Source organism: Hylobates moloch, unplaced genomic scaffold (genome assembly GCF_009828535.3).
Source record: "Hylobates moloch isolate HMO894 unplaced genomic scaffold, HMol_V3 SCAFFOLD_15, whole genome shotgun sequence".
NCBI classification, from domain to species: Eukaryota; Metazoa; Chordata; class Mammalia; order Primates; family Hylobatidae; genus Hylobates; species Hylobates moloch.
Genome location: NW_026652290.1, coordinates 88,100,736 through 88,120,105, shown reverse-complemented (window position 1 = coordinate 88,120,105; position 19,370 = coordinate 88,100,736). Strand labels below are relative to the sequence as shown.

General features: G+C 39.6%; 1 protein-coding gene across 5 annotated transcripts in view; it reads right to left on the bottom strand.

The window, feature by feature from the left end:
• HEATR5B (HEAT repeat containing 5B) overlaps positions 1-19,370 on the bottom strand; it is a 107,843-nt gene that overhangs the window by 40,377 nt on the left and 48,096 nt on the right. For all 5 annotated transcript variants that reach the window (XR_009210122.1, XM_032178383.3, XM_058429057.1 and 2 more), the window contains exons 19-22: positions 15,930-16,111; positions 12,383-12,451; positions 6,391-6,570; positions 1,182-1,419 (exon numbers count right to left, since the gene is read on the bottom strand). Coding sequence is in view for 4 of the 5 variants with exons in the window: in XM_032178383.3 (XP_032034274.1) it covers positions 1,182-1,419; positions 6,391-6,570; positions 12,383-12,451; positions 15,930-16,111 (669 nt within the window). In the remaining variant the exon portion in view is untranslated. The remainder of the gene's footprint in view (positions 1-1,181; positions 1,420-6,390; positions 6,571-12,382; positions 12,452-15,929; positions 16,112-19,370) is intronic.

The following is a 19,370-nucleotide window of genomic DNA, read 5'->3' as shown; positions in this document are numbered from 1 at the left end:
TCACTGCAACCTCCTCCTGCTGGGTTCAAGCAATTCTCCTGCCTCAGCCTCCTGAGTAGCTGACATTACAGGCGTGTGCCACAACACCCAGCTAATTTTTTGTATTTTTAGTAGAGATGGGGTTTCACCATGCTGGCCAGGCTGGTCTCCAACTCTCGATCCACCCGCCTCAGCCTCCCAAAGTGCTGGGATTACAGGTGCGTGCCACCGCGCCTGGCCAAAACATTACTATTATACATGTTCGCTCATTTGTGAACCACTAACAAAAATACCTGTTACATACAAAAGAGAAATCTAGCCAAAGGGCTTCTCCTCTTTATAAAGCCACCAAAAGTAACCCCTTTTCTGTAGCTGATGAACTGGAATACCTTTCTCTTCCTCACTGATGCTAGTTTTCCAGCCTTTCCTCTGCTACTGCTGTCACTAAGTATTCTTACCTTTTCTTACCCTGTTGTCACAGAATTTACCTCTTCATTGTTGCCAGTGGCTCCTAAAACCCTATCATCTTATCTTTCTATCATAACCAGGGAACTCTGTTTCTTTCTTCTTCTGCTATTCCTCTCCACCTCCTGTTGTTTCCACTACTAACACTGAGGACTTCCTCATCACTCCTTGCCATTATGATGGATTAAGAAAGGAAAAAAGAGGGCAGGGGGAACTCCATTATTCTTATCGTTAATATATAGGAAGGAGAATGGGTTCTTCGAGTAGGAACTAATAACACACTTTCTAAACAGAAAAAAATGTTGATGATTTCTATACTGATTTTGATAAGAAAACTAAAGTACAATTTGCAAAGCACTTTAGGAACATAATTTATTGGCACACTAGGAATCTGAAATAGAATATGAAAATACACACATTGAACAGTACAGCAATATACATCTGTGGTTATGCATCATGATTTGTTATCCATAGCTATTTAGAATACCCTAGCTCATACAGCTATTATTGTAACAGTGCTTGCTAATATGTTTGCTTCAGCCAACAAAAAAGCTCTATGCTATATCTTCTATCTACACATTCAATATAGAGTACACACTCTGAGACAACATCAAACTTAAGCCACAGAAATTTAAACTGTTACTATGGTAACTGTTGTTGCTAGTCGATACCATCTCTATTTTGTTTAACTACTACTTTGAACTCCATAAAAGTAAAACTCAGGATGTAATACTCACCATCTGGAGGAAGCTGACTAGAAAATTCAGCTGGTAAAGTCAAGAGTGCATAATCTTTTAATGCTGCTAACCACAGGCGACTGAGTGTTGGTAGTTCAGGTTGTACCAGTGTTATTAAACTATCTGGTGGCAGTTCATCGATGGTACCATAGTCGTCATCATCATCGTCAGTATTTTTAATTGCTCTTTTTGGTTTTGACTCTGCTTCCTTTTTAATATTCATAGCAACCACATATACCTAATATGATATTTAAGAGGACAAAATAGTAAGGCATAAGATTAAAAAAAGATATTTTAAGTTATTATAAAAATACAGTTAAATCTTCAAAGATAACTGGGTATAGATATTAGAAAGTATACACTTTGGCCGGGTGCGGTGGCTCACGCCTGTAATCCCAGGACTTTGGGAGGCGGAGGCGGGCAGATCACGAGGTCAAGAGATCGAGACCGTCCTGGCCAACATAGTGAAACCCCGTCTCTACGAAAAATACAAAAATTAGCCGGGCGTGGTGGCGGGCGCCTGTAGTCCTAGCTACTCCAGAGGCTGAGGCAGGGGAATCGCTTGAACCAGGGAGGTGGAGGTTGCAGTGAGCCGAGATCGTGCCACTGCACTCCAGCCTGGTGACAAAATGAGACACCATTTCAAAACAAAAAGAAAGTATATACTTTGATTGGGTGCAGTGGCTCATGCCTATAATCCCAGCACTTTGAGAGGCTGAGAATCACTTGAAGCCAGAAGTCAAGACCAGCCTGGGTAATACAGCAAGACCCTATCTCTACAAAAAATAACAAAAATACTAGCCAGGCATGGTGGCACGTGCCTGTAGTCCCAGCTACTTGGGAGGCTGAGGCAGAAGGATCACTTGAGCCCAGGAGTTCAAGGTTCCAGTGAGCTATGATCGTGCCACTGCATTCCAGCTTGGGCACCAGATTTGACATCCTGTCTCAAAAAAAGAAAAAAAAAAGTATATACAACTCCATGATTTCCTGATAAACACAAAAGAATAATTCCATTTGCTTTGGAGACATTTTTCTAAAAAAATTTATCTGACTTCTGACTATTCCTCTGATGGCATGTTCCTTGAGTAGGCTTCTCAGAGTTACTTCTGGCTTCTCTCATTCTACTTTACAAAGCACCCCCCACCCCACTTTTTTTTTGCCACAGGGTACAACTCTGTTTCTGCCTCCACCTTCCTAGACTTATTAGACAACCAGCCATTCAAAGTAAGCAGCTGAGAGGCAAAAAGAGACATCAGAAAGGATTTCCATAAATATCCTTCTAAACTCCTTCTTACACAGACCTTAAATGATATTTTGCAATCTAGCATTTACAACAGATAGCCTGGCTAATATAATCTGCTAGTCACACACATTATCTATATCCTTTCTCTCTAGTTTGTGAGCCAAAAAGACATAAAAGCAACTTTCCTAAAATATAATTTCAAAGATTCTTTTTTGTTGAATCATATTTATTTTCCTTTGTTTTTGTAATACATTTAGGCTTTGGCTACTGGCACATACAAAGCTGAATAACGTATTAATGAGAAAACAAAAAACAAAGGAATGACAGCAAGCAAGAAAAGAATTACGCTAGATAAAAATCTTGAGAAAACTGTCTTCCCTCCACAGTGTTACGTCCATTGTACCTAACGAGAAAGCCTAAGTACGGTATCTGTATAGGTACACTGCAAGCTTCTTGATGAGAAGCACTGTGTCTTACCCCTGTTCCTACACCAAGCAGACTTACAGCACAGAGAAAATATACAGCAATTGACTAAATTCTAAAATAGGGACTTTGGATCTCAAGTTACGAATGTATTATAGTCATATCTTCTAGTGATTACACACTTGTTTCCCCCCTAAATTTGTTATTACTCTTTTTTTTAGTTTTGAGATGGAGTCTCGATCTGTAACCCAGGCTGGAGTGCAGTGGTGCGATCGCAGCTTACTGCAATCTCCACCTCCAGGGTTCAAGTGATTCTCCTGTCTCAGGGTCCAGGGTACCTGGGATTACAGGCACACAACAGCACATCTGACTAATTTTTGTATTTTTAGTAGAGACAGTGTTTCACCATGTTGGCCAGGCTGGTTTCAAACTCCTGACCTCAGGTGATCCATCTTTCTCAGCCTCCCTAAGTGCCTGGCCACTAACATTTTTAAGAAAATGTCACAATAAGCACTCTTAAGTATATCCAGCCATTCATTCATCAAATCCCTACTAGGTAGGCACCTTTTGCCTTGAATTTGTTATCGTTCTAGGAGTGGAAGCAAAAAAAAAAAAATAATAATAATACATAGTTTTTGCTTTCCATTGAATTCACAAGCTAATATTATAATAAGAGGGAAGTGAAAAGGTGCTTAAGAGAAGAAACTTTTAAAGATTTGGTTTTAATTATTTATCTTCTACAAAGATAATCTTTTTAATGCTGTATCTTCTAGTACACTCTACCCAGTGCGTAGACAGTGTCTGGTACCTAATGAACACTCGGCAGTTTATGCAATGAGTGAATGAATCTCAGGGAACATCACAGATAAACGAATCTTAGCCTTGGGAGTGTGAGAAAGGTGAGACAGTTTTTAAGGACAAAAGTTGACTGACTCATAGGCAAAGATGGAAAGGGAGCTTACAGGTAGAGGGAACAGCCAGAGCAAGAGCACAAAAATAGGAAACTGCATGGTAATCTAAGTAAAGTGCAAGTTTCTCATATAGACGGAGCACAGGTTATAAGCTGGAAGTAGCTGAAGTTTTTAGTCTGCAGGCAATGGGGAAGCAAGGGTGTCACTGTAAGACTTTAAGGTCTATGTATGTATTTTTCCTCGACTTATATTTTAATAATTATGCTATAAAAAGTTGGGAAAATAGTTAAAAATGACTCATAACCTCAATTTCTGGGTTTTCATATTCTACCTTTGTAAGTTATAATTTTGCTGTACAGAGATTCTGTATTTAGTTTTACTGATAAACATGTCATAGGGTTTTCCCATGTGAATATCAGTTTTCATAACCATTATTTTAATGACTCACAGTGGATGACCCATAATGTATCTACCAGTTTTCCTACAGTTGAAATTTTATATTTACTTCTAATTCTTTACTTAGCATTGGAATCTTAGAAAGATGAAATACAGCTTTCGAAGACAAAAGATATTCATTTCTTCACATCATAAGTAGCGTTGCAAGTAAACATGTTTGTAAACTTACCTCTTTTCCATATTTTGAATATTTTTCACTAGAATACAGGCCCAGAAATGGAATTACTGGGTCAGTGTTTACAAATATTTTTATGACTCAGAATAGACATTGCCAAATGCTTTCTAAAAAGGTTCTATATTTTATATTGCTACCTGCAATATATGAGAATATATCTTTCAGACCTATTTTAAAATAAATTTTTAGGCTTATTTTTCCTACAGATATTACATAAAAAAGGAGGAAAATCAGAAGCATAAGCAAAATGAAGAAAATTAAAACCACACATAATCCTACTACTCAGATACAATGCTGTTAACAGTCTAGACAGTTATATAAACATGCTCAAAGTTTTTTACGTAATAATGTGTGTGTGCATGTGTGTATAATTTCCACCCCAATTTTCTAGTCACTTAATACCATCATCTTTCAAGATCAAGAAATACATTTAGGTTATTTCCACTTTTTTGTGAATAGTAACACCATAACAAATACCCTTGTAGCAGAACCCTTGTGCATATCCTTAAATATTCCCGAAAATACTGTGCACAAATGTGCACAGTTTTTTAATTAATTAATTAACTTTTTTTTTTTTTGAGACAGAGTCTCGCTCTTGTTGCCCAGGCTGGAGTGCAATGGCATGATCTCGGCTCACTGCAAACTCTGCCTCCCGGGTTCAAGCGATTCTCCTGCCTCAGCCTCCCAAGTAGCTGGGATTACAGGCATGCGCCACCATGCGAGGCTAATTTTGTATTTTTAGCAGAGACAGGGTTTCACCATGTTGGCCAGGCTGGTCTCGAACTCCTGACCTCAGGTGATCCACCTGCCTCAGCCTCCCAAAGTGCTGGGATTACAGGCGTGAGCCACTGCACCTGGCCTATGTGCGCAGTTTTAGAGGACGTACAGAGGAAGGTGCTGAAGATACAAAGAGGAAGAGTAGATAGCACTGAGCTTCACACAGTCTCCTCCTCACTCTGATGCCTAACTGATACCTCCTCCTATCCTCCATGTTTCAATGTAAACATCACTTTCTCCAAAAAGGCTACTTCTGAGCCTCCAGTCTATTGTTAAGTGCCTCTGCTATGTGTTTCAAAACACTTTGTATTTCTCCTATGATAATGCTCCTTACCCTTTGGTTCATCTACTTGTTTACCAGTTTGTCTTGCTCAGCAAATGTAATATATCTCACCCCCGTATTCTCAATTGCTAACCTGACAGAGCTGAAGCTAAATAACACTTTGTTGAATGAATCAGAGGGTGGGAAGTAAGGGAATGAGAAAAGTTTAGTCTTAGATTAGCAGAAAAGCTTAAAATAATTATAACTCCAATAGTCTTCCCTTAAACGTGGTTTCCCTTTCTGTGGTTTCAGTTACCTGTTGCTGAATACCACGAAAATAGGGAAGTGAGATACTGAGCTGGTAAAGGAAGGAATTAGTTACTTCAATACTAGAGGGCAGATGATAAGAATCAACAGTAACTGGCAGACGGAATTTAGAAAAATGAATTTAAAACAATGTAATTAGATATTTTTTAAAGTGACTGTGAAAATGAAAAAGGTAAAACTAGCTATTAAAAAACAAAACAAGCTGGGTACTGTGGTGCGTGCCTGGGACTGTGGAAGGCTGTGGCAAGAGGACTGTTTGGGCCCAGGAGTTGAAGTCCAGGCTGGGCAACAAAGCAAGACCCTACCTTTAAAAAACACAAACAAAACTCCTATGGCCTCAATATCAAGGTGGTAAGTCTCCTGAAATTTAATCAAATAAAAGATTTTTGGCATAAAATATTTTCTATTATTTGTATTTTTTAGTTTTTCCTACCTAATTTCCTCATATTATGTAGGAGAGCCCTTCCTCAATATAGAGGTTTTCAGTAAACTGATGAACATATTTTCAAAAGGTATTCCATATCAAGGGTTAGTTTTTAAAAAACAAATTTTTTTTTTACCAACAAGAGTAGAGGAACATTTTCTCATGGATGAAGAAATGGGTCAAAAACAATAGGTTGCGGTTTAGTCATTACCTCTGCCCAAGCTTTGAGAACAGCCAGTTTTTCCATGGTTGTGGCACTCTCTCGGTACAGCTGGCTGGAAGATCCTTTTCCAGCCTGAACTTTGTCCAGAGAAGAAACAAGAAGATTGTGTACTCGACGGAGATCATTGAGATCACTGACAACTCCACTTCCAATCCATGTACTACATACCTAGACAAAGACAATTCAAAAAGTTTTGTGTAAAAAAAATTAACACTGTATAAGAAAATGGAATAAATGACTTTTTTCCTAGAAGATAAAACACAAAACCAAAGAACAGAACAAAATAAACTACCCAATGCTATGCTTTGATGATATTATTATTATTATTATTATTATTATTTTGAGACAGAGTTTTGCTCTGTCACCCAGGCTAGAGTGGAGTGGTGCGATCTCGGCTCACTGCAAGCTCCGCCTCCTGGGTTCAAGCAATTCTCCTGCCTCAGCCTCCTGAGCAGCTGGGATTACAGACATGCGCCACCATGCCCACGCCCAGCTAATTTTTGTATTTTTAGTAGAGATGGGGTTTCACTGTGTTAGCCAGGATAGTCTTAATCTCCTGACCTCGTGATCTGCCTGCCTCAGCCTCTTAAAGTGCTGGTATTACAGGCGTGAGTCACCGCGCCCAGCCAATATTATTTTTTATATCAATGGTAAGCATAGAGTTTATTGTACTCCTATGTAGAAAACAAAATAGTATTTACTTAACATGCTTCCACTGTGTACTTTAACAAAAATGTTAACAGAAATAATTTTCCACCCAAAGCAGTTCAGTCTTGAATAATTCTTCAATTCAACAAAATTTCTGTTTACCACAGGAAAAGGGTTATGCTTGCTGCTATAAAGGTGACTTAAAAAAAAAAAAAAAAGAGGCTGGGCGCAGTGGCTTATGCCTGTAATCCTAGCACTTTGGGAGGCCAAGGCAGGCGGATCACGAGGTCAGGAGATTGAGACCATCCTGGCCAACATGGTGAAACTCCGTCTCTATTAAAAATACAAAAATTAGCTGGCGTGGGCATGGTGGTGCGTGTCTGTAATCCCAGCTGCTCGGGAGGCTGAGGCAGGAGAATCGCTAGAACCAGGGAGCCAGAGGTTGCGGTGAGCCGAGATTGCGCCACTGCACTCCAGCTTGGCAACAGAGCGAGACTTCGTCTCAAAAGGAAGAAAGAAAGAAAAAAAAGGAATAGGAAAAAAAATCTAGTCCCTACCCTCAAGTAAGAAAACACAGATTGAATGAACACATGGGAATGTTTTATGACTATAATACGGGACACTTAAAAACAGACAAGTGAGAGATTAATTCTAGCATGAGAAATGGGAATGTTTAGGTGTCAAGGAGGTTTGTGTATACAGACATAGGAGAGTTACATGAGGAAGAGATGTGATTAGGAAAGTTAATTGGGATTAGATTAAGGTAAAATTTACATTCCATGGAAAATGAATTCAGACTTCATTCTGTAAGCAATTGTGAGTTTCCATGGCCTCTGGACAGGGGGATCACATTATTAGAATTGTGCTTTAGGAAAACTGTTCCAGTACTTATGTACAAGAAAAAATGTATATAGACAGTAAGTAATATGTTAAGTGTCTTTTACAATACCATAGAACAGAGATGATATGGATCAAACTGGGAATGGAATAAAAAAGGAGAGGCACCTGAGAGAGACTTGTAGTTAGAAATCCCAGGATATGGAAACCAATTAGCTATTTTAGGGGGTGGGTGAAGGGAGATACAAAAAGAGGAAGGAATCAAAAATTTCCAAATGCTGATTGTTGAAGCTTCTGACTTGAATGGAAGGAAGGTGATACTACCGCTTTACGGGTATAATAGGGCAACAAAGGAAACTAAGTGGAGATGAGAAGTGAGAGAGCGTGATTTTAATTTTGAACATATTTACATGCTGAGTTCAAAGTGCCACTAAGAGACCTCTGGAAAGATATTCAGCAGGCAATTAAAAACTTGGGTCTGGATTTCAGGAGCAAGTTCAAGGGTAATTACATAACCCTAGAAATCCCCACACAAAGGTGATAACTAAAGTATTATTACATTTTTTTCAAGGACAGGTTTAAAAAATAAATAAAGCCTTAAAGCCAGACTAGATGGAATATAGTTACAATTAAGGCACAAGTAGAATAAGAATAAAGAAAGAAATTGAAAAGAAAATACCAGAAAAACAAAAGAAAAACCAGGCAAGTGCAGTGACAATGGAGCCAAGGGAAGAGTTTCAAGAAGGAAGGGGTGGTCTCAGAGTGTCACCTTTATCAACAATAATTACATGTCCTTACTTTCTTTTTTTTTTTTTGAGACAGAGTCTCACTCTGTCGCCCAGGTTGGGGTGCAGTTGCGTGATCTCGGCTCACTGCAACCTCCACCTCCCGGGTTCATGCCATTCTCCTGCCTCAGCCTCACGAGTAGCTGGGACTACAGGCGCCTACCACCACGCCCTGCTAGTTTTTGTGTTTTTAGTAGAGACGGGGTTTCACCATGTTAGCCAGGATGGTTTCGATCTCCTGACCTTGTGATCTGCCTGCCTCAGCCTCCCAAAGTGCTGAGATTACAGGCGTGAGCCACCACACCCGGCCATATGTCCTTACTTTCTTATCCGAAATCCTTGGACCAAGATTTTTTTCAGAGTTCACAACTTTTGGGTAAAAGGTAATAAGGTACCTGAACCTCATTAAGGAATACACCTAGCAAGATGTGTGGCAGCACCCCATAATTAACACACAGATGTATCTGCAACAAAATGTATTACAAATCACAATAAGAAAGATTAACCAATGCTACATTCTCACTTAGCTTCACATCAGAGCCAAGTGAGTACAAGTCAGCTCAGGTTTTGCTGCCAAATAAATGATAAAAAAAGCTTTTGGTTTTCACAGCATTTGGATTTCAAATCATGGCTAATGGACTTGAGTTCCTATATTGAAAATGTTTTAAAAGTGGAGAATAAGTATTTATGTCAAATTTTATTCTCAAAGATTCAAAACTAATTTTAATAAAATTAATAAGGACATTTTTAACTGATTGTTACCAATTAAAGACATGCTGATGGCAAAATTTAAAATGCCAGTCAAAACTGCTGAAAAATAATTAAATTTAAAGTGAAAAGAAATTAAATATGAATATGAAAAGAAAGAGCTGTTACTCCCAAGGAAACTAAAGAAAATATGGGAAAGATTTGATAAATATTTCTGTGAAATTTGGTAGAAATATAACTAAAAAATTGGGGAAAATGATAAAGATTAGGAATTTGGCACTAAGCTTTCTTTGTAAAAACCTAAGTACTTTCTTCACATTAAAGAATCAGAAACTAGGCCAGGCACGGTGGCTCATGCCTGTAATCCCAGCACTTTGGGAGGCCGAGGTGGGTGGATCACCTGAGGTCAGGAGTTCAAGATCAGCCTGGCCAACACGGTGAAACCCCGTCTCTATTAAAAATACAAAAATTAGCTGGGAGTGGTGGCACACATCTGTAATCCCAGATACTTGGAAGGCTGAGGCAGGAGAATTGCTTGAACCTGGGAGGCGCAGGTTGCAGTGAGCTGAGATCATGCCACTGCACTACAGCCTGGGCAACAGAGGGAGACTGTGTCTCAAAAAAAGAGACAGGTGCAGTGGCTCACACCTGTGATCCCAGCACTTTGGGAGGCCGAGGTGGGTGGATCACCTGAGGCCATGAGCTCGAGACCAGCCTGGCCAACATGATGCAACCCTGTCTCTACTAAAAATACAAAAAATTAGCTGGGCATGGTGGCGTACACCTGTAATCCCAGCTACTCAGGAGGCTGAGGCAGGAGAATCGCTTGAACCTGGGAGGTGCAGGGTGCAGTGAGCCAAGATCATGCCACTGTACTCCAGCCTGGGCAACAAGAGCAAAATTCCGTCTCAAAAAAAAAAGAATCTGAAACTAGAATCACAGATAATGCATTATGGATTTTGTTTATGAAGAATGACAAAGTAGCACTGAATTAGTAAAATAATATTCAGAGAAAAGACTTTGCCCTGCATCAAAAGATTGGTGAATGAATGTACATTTGAAATTTTATGCTGAAATGAAATATTTAAGTATGCATTATGTTCATGATCTGACCCTACTTTAAATGATTTTTGATTGATCCACTGATTACTGTATCCAGCGGTGTGACATCTGAGGGTCCTTCCTATAATATCTAAGAGTTACTCTGATTTTAAAGTTTCTTAACATGGCATTTGTTCTAACAAACAGGCTGGGATATCATGTAAGCCAACTCCTTACTTTCCTTAAAGGAAAGAACTTGTAACCTACTGCTTTACCTGTTAGGAAACCAGGTTTCCTCCCAGCAACAGAAGGAAAGGAGGTCACAAATTTAAGCCTGCCACTAGAAAAAAAGAAACTTCTTATAAAAAAAATGCAGCTAGGGCCACAAAAGAAATAAGTTTAAGGCAAATTCAGTACTCGTATATAAGATAAAATTCTAATAGCCTTTGCTTTTCTAATGATCAGGAGCATTGTAGGAGATTTTGTCTGCTTAAATGCTGTGCTCTGAAACGTCATCATGATACACTTATTTACATATGGACAGTAATTTTTTGATATTTGTGTGGCAGCATCCCAAACCAAATTACCTAGTCCAAGGTTTGCATCACGATCCAGAGACCTATCTCTTATCAACAACGTTTCTTCTCTCTCTGGTCTCCTGTCCGTGGAAAGAGTTAATTTCTCTGAAGACCGCCATTAAGGCAGCAGGCTTCAGAGATATCGATTTCAAAAATGGAAGGAAGGGGCAAACTCACATTCAGCTACAGAGAGGATAAAGTCAGAATTTTAAACCTATTATTGCTGAATCTTCTCTGCATAGAGGCCACATGAAGCTTGGCCATGGATTCTAAGCAAAAATGATGGACCACAGCACTGTACTCCAGAAAACTAGGAAGAAGAGAGTTGCTTATCTTCTGTCTTTAGGTAAGCAGACAAACTGATTTCCTAAAAGATTAGAGTTTAATATATGAATCCTTTTTCAAACTGAAGCATATGAAAAAGAGAAACTGATTAAAGGCATAAGAAAATATGCGTTTTTTGGGGCTGGGTGTGGTGGCACATGCCTGTAATACCAGCACTTTGGGAGGCCAAGGCGGGTGGATCACAAGATCAGGAGTTTGAGACCAGCCTGAACAACATGGTGAAACACTGTCTCTATTAAAAACACAAAAATTAGCTGGGCATGGTGGTGGGCGCCTGTAATCCCAGCTACGCAGGAGGTTGAGGCAGGAGAACTGCTTGAACCCGGGAGGTGGAGGTTACAGTGAGCAGAGATCGCACGCCACTGCACTCCAGCCTGGGCGACAGAGCGAGACTCAGTCTCCAAAAAAAAGGAAAATGTACGTTTTTTGGTGGTTTTGTGAGTCTCTGCAGATACAATAAGATGAGAATAATTCCCTAGGATTAATTTTCCAATGAAATGTCTGTATTGTGAAATTCTCTTTAGGATGATTTAATACCCACAAACTAGCAAAATTTTTCATAATGTGTGGTCAAAAACAATGTTTTGACCATAATGTTTATTACCTAATTATTATTTCATCATTTCATACAGAATAAAAAGGAAAACTGCCACTGTTGTATTTCCAAGATAAAAATATTATTTTGTTTTTCCTCTCTTTTTTTTGAGACAGGGTCTCGCTCCGTTGCCCAGGCTGGAGTGCAGTGGCGCAATCTTGGGTCATTGTAGCCTTGACCTCCTAGGCTCAAGATATCCACCAACCTCAGCCTCCCGAGTAGCCTGGACTACAGGTGTATGTTGCCATGCCCAGCTAATTTTTGTATTTTTTGTAGAGATGGGATTTCCCCATGTTGCCCGGGCTGATCTCAAACTCCTGAATTGAAGCAATCCTCCCATGTTGGTGTCCCAAATTTTTCTCTTTTCTTTCACACAAGTTAAATTCTAAGATATCTATGAATGTATAGAAGACAACTATACAAAGTCCCATTTTTCTACTTACCTGGCAAGCTTTCGCTATTATATCTGATGGTGTATCTTGTGAAAAGGCTGGTCTTAGAGCAGCTCCCACCTAGAAAGATAAATAAAGTATTTTATTTATTTTTTTTATTTTTTGAGACAGGGTCTTACTCTGTCACCCAGGCTGGAGTGCAGTGGTGCGATCTCGGCTCATTGCAACCTCTGCCTCTCAGGCTCAAGCGATTCTCCCGCCTCAACCTCCCAAGTAGCTGGGATTACAGGCGTGCACCACTACTGCCAGGCTAATTTTTGTGTTTTTAGTAGAGACAGGGTTTCACCATGTTGGCCTGGCTGGTCTTGAACACCTGACCTCAAATGATCCACCCGCCTCGGCCTCCCAAAGTGCTGGGATTACAGGTGTGAGCCACCATGCCCTGCCCAAAGCATTTTATTTTTAAAGGTAAGTAGTAAACATAAAGCCTCTTGTGTGTTTGGAGATGAAAACACACAAAAACACTTCTGTGTTCCTTTCCTTTTTATAACCTCTCCCTTATCTCTTTTCACTTATAATAAACTCAATCATATTTTTTCTTTTGCTTTCCAGGAGGTTATCATTATCAAATCTATATGAATCTTTTATCAAGTAGGCAATAATCTTGTTTTTCTTCTCTTGTTTTTGTTTCATAGTAAACAGGATTTTCTGACAAAGTCACATGTTATCAGACATACCAAAAATTGCTGTTAAGATTTTTTTCTGTCTATAATTTTCTAAACCTACTTCTAACAGTATTTACCTTATGAGTGAATCTCATATCTGGATCAATTTATTTAAATAACTGAGTAGTACTAAAGATTCAAGGTCACTCAATGACCCTAGAGGTCATTTCACCTCAAAAGGAGATGCTTTAAAAAGCTGCTCAAAAATATTAATTTATGCATTTTTGTTATTAATAAGTAGAGGAATATGAGCTTTTGTTTTAAATAAGCCAACATCAGTCACAGATTCTTAGCTATATTAGATATAGCAAGTGTAAGCTGAATACAGGAATAAGATGTAGTCAGCTCCTATGTTGAGATATTCTTCTCTTACCACAGAGATCCAGTTGGTCAGGTATATCAATAGTAGTTCGGAAATGAATCGAGACTCCCTCTCTATGACTAAAGACAGATGGTAACTGATCACAATATGTGAGCTAGTATTGGATTCTGTATTGGAAGAGAAAGAATACTATATGAAATAGGTTACTGGGTTGACTGACACAGCTGGAATATGATAGATTGTGTAAAAGTATATATCATTGTTGAATTTCTTGAGGTTACCTATTCCGTAGTCACATAAGACAATGTTCTTGTCCTGTGAAAATACAGTCTAAAATGCTCAAGGTTTTGTAAAAGCACATGATTTAAATAATTTATTTTTAAATGGTTTAGGAAAAAATCTGTGTGTGTTGGGGGAAGAAAGAGAGAGAGAGAATCATTGTTAAAGCAAATGAGGCAAAATTAACAATTGACAAATATGAATATGGGGTGTAAGATAGTTTTTTTGTACTATTCTTGCAGATTTTCTGTAAATTTGATACCACTTTTTTTTTTTTTTTTTTTTTTGAGATGGAGTCTTGCTCTCCCGTCCTGCAAGCTGGAGTGAAGTGGCACGATCTCAGCTCACTGCAACCTCCACCTGCCAGGTTCAAGCGATTCTCCTTCCTCAGCCTCCCAAGTAGCTGGGATTACAGGCCCGGCTAATTTTTGTATTTTTAGTAGACACAAGGTTTTGCCCTGTTGGCTAGGCTGGTCTCAAACTCCTGACCTCAGGTGATCCACCTGCCTTGGCCTCCCAAAGTGCTAGGATTACAGGCATGAGCCACCACCCCCAGCAATAGCATTTCTTTTTTTTTTTTGAGATGGAGTCTCACTCTGCTGCAGCCTCTGCCTCCCTTGTTCAAGCAATTCTCCTGCCTCAGCTTCCTGAGTAGCTGGGATTATAGGAGCCAGCCACCACGCCCAACTAATTTTTTTATTTTTAGTAGAGATGGGGTTTCACCATGCCGGCCAGGATGGTCTCCAGTTCCCAACCTCAGGCGATCTGCCCACCTTGACCTCCCAAAGTGCTGGGATTACAGGCATGAGCCACCGCCCCCAGCTGGCGAGATCATTTCTAAATAAAAAGTTTAAAAAAACCCCATCATTCCAATAGGTTGGGTATTTGGGAGTAAACAACTGTATACAGGTTTTCTATAGCCAGTTGGGCTAGAAGTTCTAACTTCTTCACTTATACTTAACATGTAAAAACAACGGATTATACATTATTCACATTTTAAATTTTTTATATCTTTGAGCACAACTTTTAGATGAGGTATGGTGCACTGGAGCGAAGATTTTGCCATAATCACAGAAAAAAAAAATCTGTTATTTCCTTGTTAACAAAATTTTTTTATCCTTCATATAATCCCCCACTGCTAGGATTAGTTTACTGTGCCTCACTTGAATAACATAAGTACAGGTACAAATCTCAGGAGCAACTAGATCCCTCTTTTGAATGAAATAAAAAAAAAAAAACAAAATCAGCTGGGCACGGTGCCTCACGCCTGTAATCTCAGCACTTTGGGAAGCCGAGGTGGGTGGGTCACGAGGTCAGGAGATCGAGACTATCCTGGCTAACATGGTGAAACCTCGTCTCTACTAAAAATACAAAAAAATTAGCCAGGCGTGGTGGTGGGTGCCTGTAGTCCCAGCTACTCAGGAGGCTGAGGCAGGAGAATGGCATGAACCTGGGAGGCAGAGCTTGCAGTGAGCCGAGATTGTGCCACTGCACTCCAGCCTAGGCGACACAGTATCTAATTCTTTCAGTAATACTTTTTTTTTTTTTTTTGAGACGGAGTCTTGCTCTGTCACCCAGGCTGGAATGCAGTGGTGTGCTCTCGGCTCACTGCAACCTCCGCCTCCAGGGTTCAAGCAACTCTCCTGCCTCAGCCTCCTGAGTAGCTGGGACCACAGGCGCCCGCCACCTCACCTGGCTAATTTTTTGTATTTTTAGTAGAGACGGGGTTTCACTGTGTTAGCCAGGATGGTCTCAATCTCCTGACCTCGTGATCCGCCTGCTTTGGCCTCCCAAAGTGCTGGGATTACAGGCGTGAGCCACCGTGCCCGGCCTCAGTAATACCTTTAACTGTTGTTATTAATTTATCCTTCATTATAGAAGGGGCAACTGCTATCTATTTCTAAAAATGCTTATGAAGATTTGCCATATAAAAATAACGGCAGGAAACCCACAACACTCTTTTGAAGGTTCCTTTTATCTCTTAAAGGGCAGGGCTAAATATCTAAATACAAGACTGGAAAGCTGAGCTGGAATTTCTATTCTAGTTTTATCACTAATATGTTATCACAACTTAAAAATAGTGACAACAGTTTGACACTTATTTCATTTGTGGGGTGACTAAAACTAGGTAACAGACAATGGAGATAAAGAGACGCATTCTACAGAAATAAATAGACTGCAGTTCCAAATGCAGTCCTCCAGGAAGTCTGCACTTCTTCAGTTGTCTTTCAAAAGATCAATTTTAAGTTCTTAAATAAATAGAAAATCTCACATTAGCCTGATACTGCTCCAGTATCACATGACCTGGAAATTCTGGCTCAGGCACAGACGCAAACTTCTTGATAATGTCTTCAAGCGCCTGGAGCCCAGCCATTCGCAGCTGGTTGCTATGATCAGTTGCAGCCATGAATGCCATGCGAATGAGGTCAGAAAGATGAAGTACCAAGAGGTCATCTAAAAATAAAAATAGAATGCAAAAATGAAAACTTTTCCAAAAATAAGTGTAATAACATAAAACTATGAAATGAAATAAACTTTTGATAAAAAACACAATCCACATATTTCACAACTTTGAAAATAGCAAAGATATTATATTCTTTCAAGACAACTTCCATATCAATCTTTCAAGAATAGTGATATACAATACAGTAATGTTGATGATATTATAGGACGTACAATGATATGTGATGCAAAATACTTTTAACTTAACTTTCCCAAAATGAGTTTCTAATTCTTTAAGAACAAAGGCTTGGCAGACTTTTTTGGTAAAGAACTAGATAGTTAATATTTTTGGCTTTATGAAAGAAAATAGAATCTTGGGACCCCAAACTCACTATGCCAAAGAGAAACTGAAGCTTGGGAACAGAGTCTTGCAATACTGCCTTCCTTTTGTTCCCAGGTAGCTGTAATTTCACAACTGTGTGTCATTGCCTCATTTTAAGCCAGGTTCCCACAATGATAGAAGGCCAAAAATCTTCCCAAATGGCCTCCTCTCACAAATTGCTCACGAGGAATCTTTCACAATACATACCCCCACCCCCACCCCCGCTAAGAACTAGCCCTAAAACCAAGTTTTGTTGAATCTCACCCTGACAATGTCAATTACCAGCTTATTTTCACAGGTATAGGACAACGACAAGATGAGAAATCATCCCTCTCTTTATGCTGAGGCCAATGCATAACTGAATTTTTCCTGTACTCCCCCTTTTCCCGTGTAAAATGTAGATTTACTGAGGCTAGGCAGGGCGAGGTGGCTCAGCCTGTAAACCTAGCACTTTGGGAGGCTGAGGTGGGTGGATAGCTTGAGCTCAAGGGTTCGAAACCAGTCTGGGCAACATGGTGAACTCCATCTCTACAAAACATACAAAAATTAGCTGGGCGTGGTGGCGTGGACCTGTAGTCCCAGCTACTCATGGGGCTGAGGTAGGAGGATCCTTTGAACCTGGGAGGTCAAGGCTGCAGTGAGCCAAGATCACGCAACTGCACTCCAGCCTGTGTGACAAAGTGAGACCCTGTCTCAAAAAAAAAAAAAAAAAGATTTACTGAGGCTAATAAGAGCCTCAGAGGAATATAATAACCATCTGACTCACTGCTTACCCTCCCTTCCCTTTTTTTTTTTTTTTTTTCCTTCCTGCTGTTCTTTCTTCTTTAAATAAGGAAGTTCCCAAAACCCCCTTTAGAAAAAACACAGGTCACAGATGCTCCTGTTACCTGTGTTTTTTCCCAGGTGAGTCCTCAACCTTGGCTAATAAACCTCTACCAATTGGTATCTGCTTCAGTCACTTTTTGCTTCACACTTTGTAGGCTATATTATCTCTTTTTATCTTTTTTTTTTTTTTTTTGAGATGGAGTATTGCTCCGTTGCCTAGGCTGGAGTGCAGTGGTGTGATCTTGGCTCACTGCAAACTCTGCCCCCAACGGGTTCAAGTGATTCTCCTGCCTCAGCCTCCCGAGTAGCTGGGATTACAGGCACCCACCACCACGTCCAGCTAATTGTTGTATTTTTAGTAGAGACAGGGTTTCACCATGTTGCCCAGGCTGGTCTCAAACTCCTGACCTTATGATTCACCCACCTCGGCCTCCCAAAGTGCTGGGATAACAGGCGTGGGCCATCATGCCTGGCCTCAGGCTATATTATCTCCATTGCAACTACTCAACTCCACTGTTACGGTGCAAAAGCAGCCACAGACAATATGTATAGAAATGAGTGTGCTGTGCTCCAATAAAACTTTATTTACAAAAAAGGCTGTAGGTTGGATTTGGACTGTAGGCTGTAGTCTGCCAATCTCTACTTTAGAAAAACTCTTGTCAGGAAACTTAAATCTACAAAATAAGAAGGAAAAGACTTTTATAAGAATAAGATGTAGAAAAGGGAAATGTTTTTCCTTTTAGCCCTACAGCAACAGTTGTCCTGGATCTGTATGAACAAAGTTTAAAAGCAAGTCTCAAAATAATTAAAATGATACCAAGTAATTTAACTACATCCCAGGACAAAGTCCGAAATTATTTTGGAATACACCAAAATCCAGCACTAATATCATAAAATTTACAATGTCTGACATCTAATAAAAAATTACCAAGAATGCAAAGAAGTAGGGAAATGTCTCACAACAAAGAGAGAAAGAAAAAAAATCAGTGAATAGAAACATGTCTAGAAACGAAAAAGATAAGACAATTAGACAGGGAACTTTACATAGCTGTTATCAATATGTTTCCTATGTTCAAAGAAGGAAAAGAAAAGCACAAAAATAATGAAGGGAGAAATCAAAGGTAGAAAAAATCACAAAGGGGAATTTATGAGATATAAAGTAAAATATCTGAAATGAAAACTACCCTGGATAAAATTAATAGAGATTAAATACTAAAGATAAGTGAACTTAAAAGACATAGCAACACAAATTATCTGAAGAAATTATTAAGCTCAAGGTCTATAAAGCTCTTCAGGAGGCTTCAAAACCCACAAAGTCTTTTTGAAGCAGTGACAATTCTATGGCTCAGCCTGATTCCCAAACAGTTCCTATTTAAACAAGTTTTTGTTGTTATTGTTGTCATCAAAGTTACAAGATGTGTACCTTCAAATTTTCTCATGTGCCTACCAAAAAAACTAATTTTAGAATCTTGAGTTTAAAAAGAATATCTGGCCAGGTGCACCAACTCATGTTTGCAATCCCAGAACTTTGGGAGGCCAAGGCAGGCAGATCAGTTGAGGCCAAGAGTTTGAGACCAGCCTGGCCAACATGGTGAAACCTCATCTCTACTAAAAATACAAAAATTAGCTGGGCATGGTGATGGGTGCCTGTAATCCAAGCTGCTTGGGAGGCTGAGGCAGGAGAATTGCTTGAACCCAGGAGGCTGAGGCTGCAGTGAGCCGAGATCACACCACTGCACTCTACCTTGGGCAACAGAGCGAGACTCCGTCTCAGAAAAAAATAAATAAATAAAATAAAAATAAAAAGAATATCTGTTGCTTTGTGGGTGGGAGGCAAGCAGAGAAGGCAAAACATTTGGCTAGAAGCCTGCAGTGCTTCCTCACCTATAGGAAGCAAAAACACACCACCAGTAAAAACAAGGTTTTGAACTAAGCATGTTGAAGAGATATCTGCACTCTTATGTTTACTCCAGGACTATTCACAATAACCAAGATATGGAACCAATCTAAGTGTCTATCAACTGATAAAGAAAATGTGGTATAAATACACAATGGAATACTATT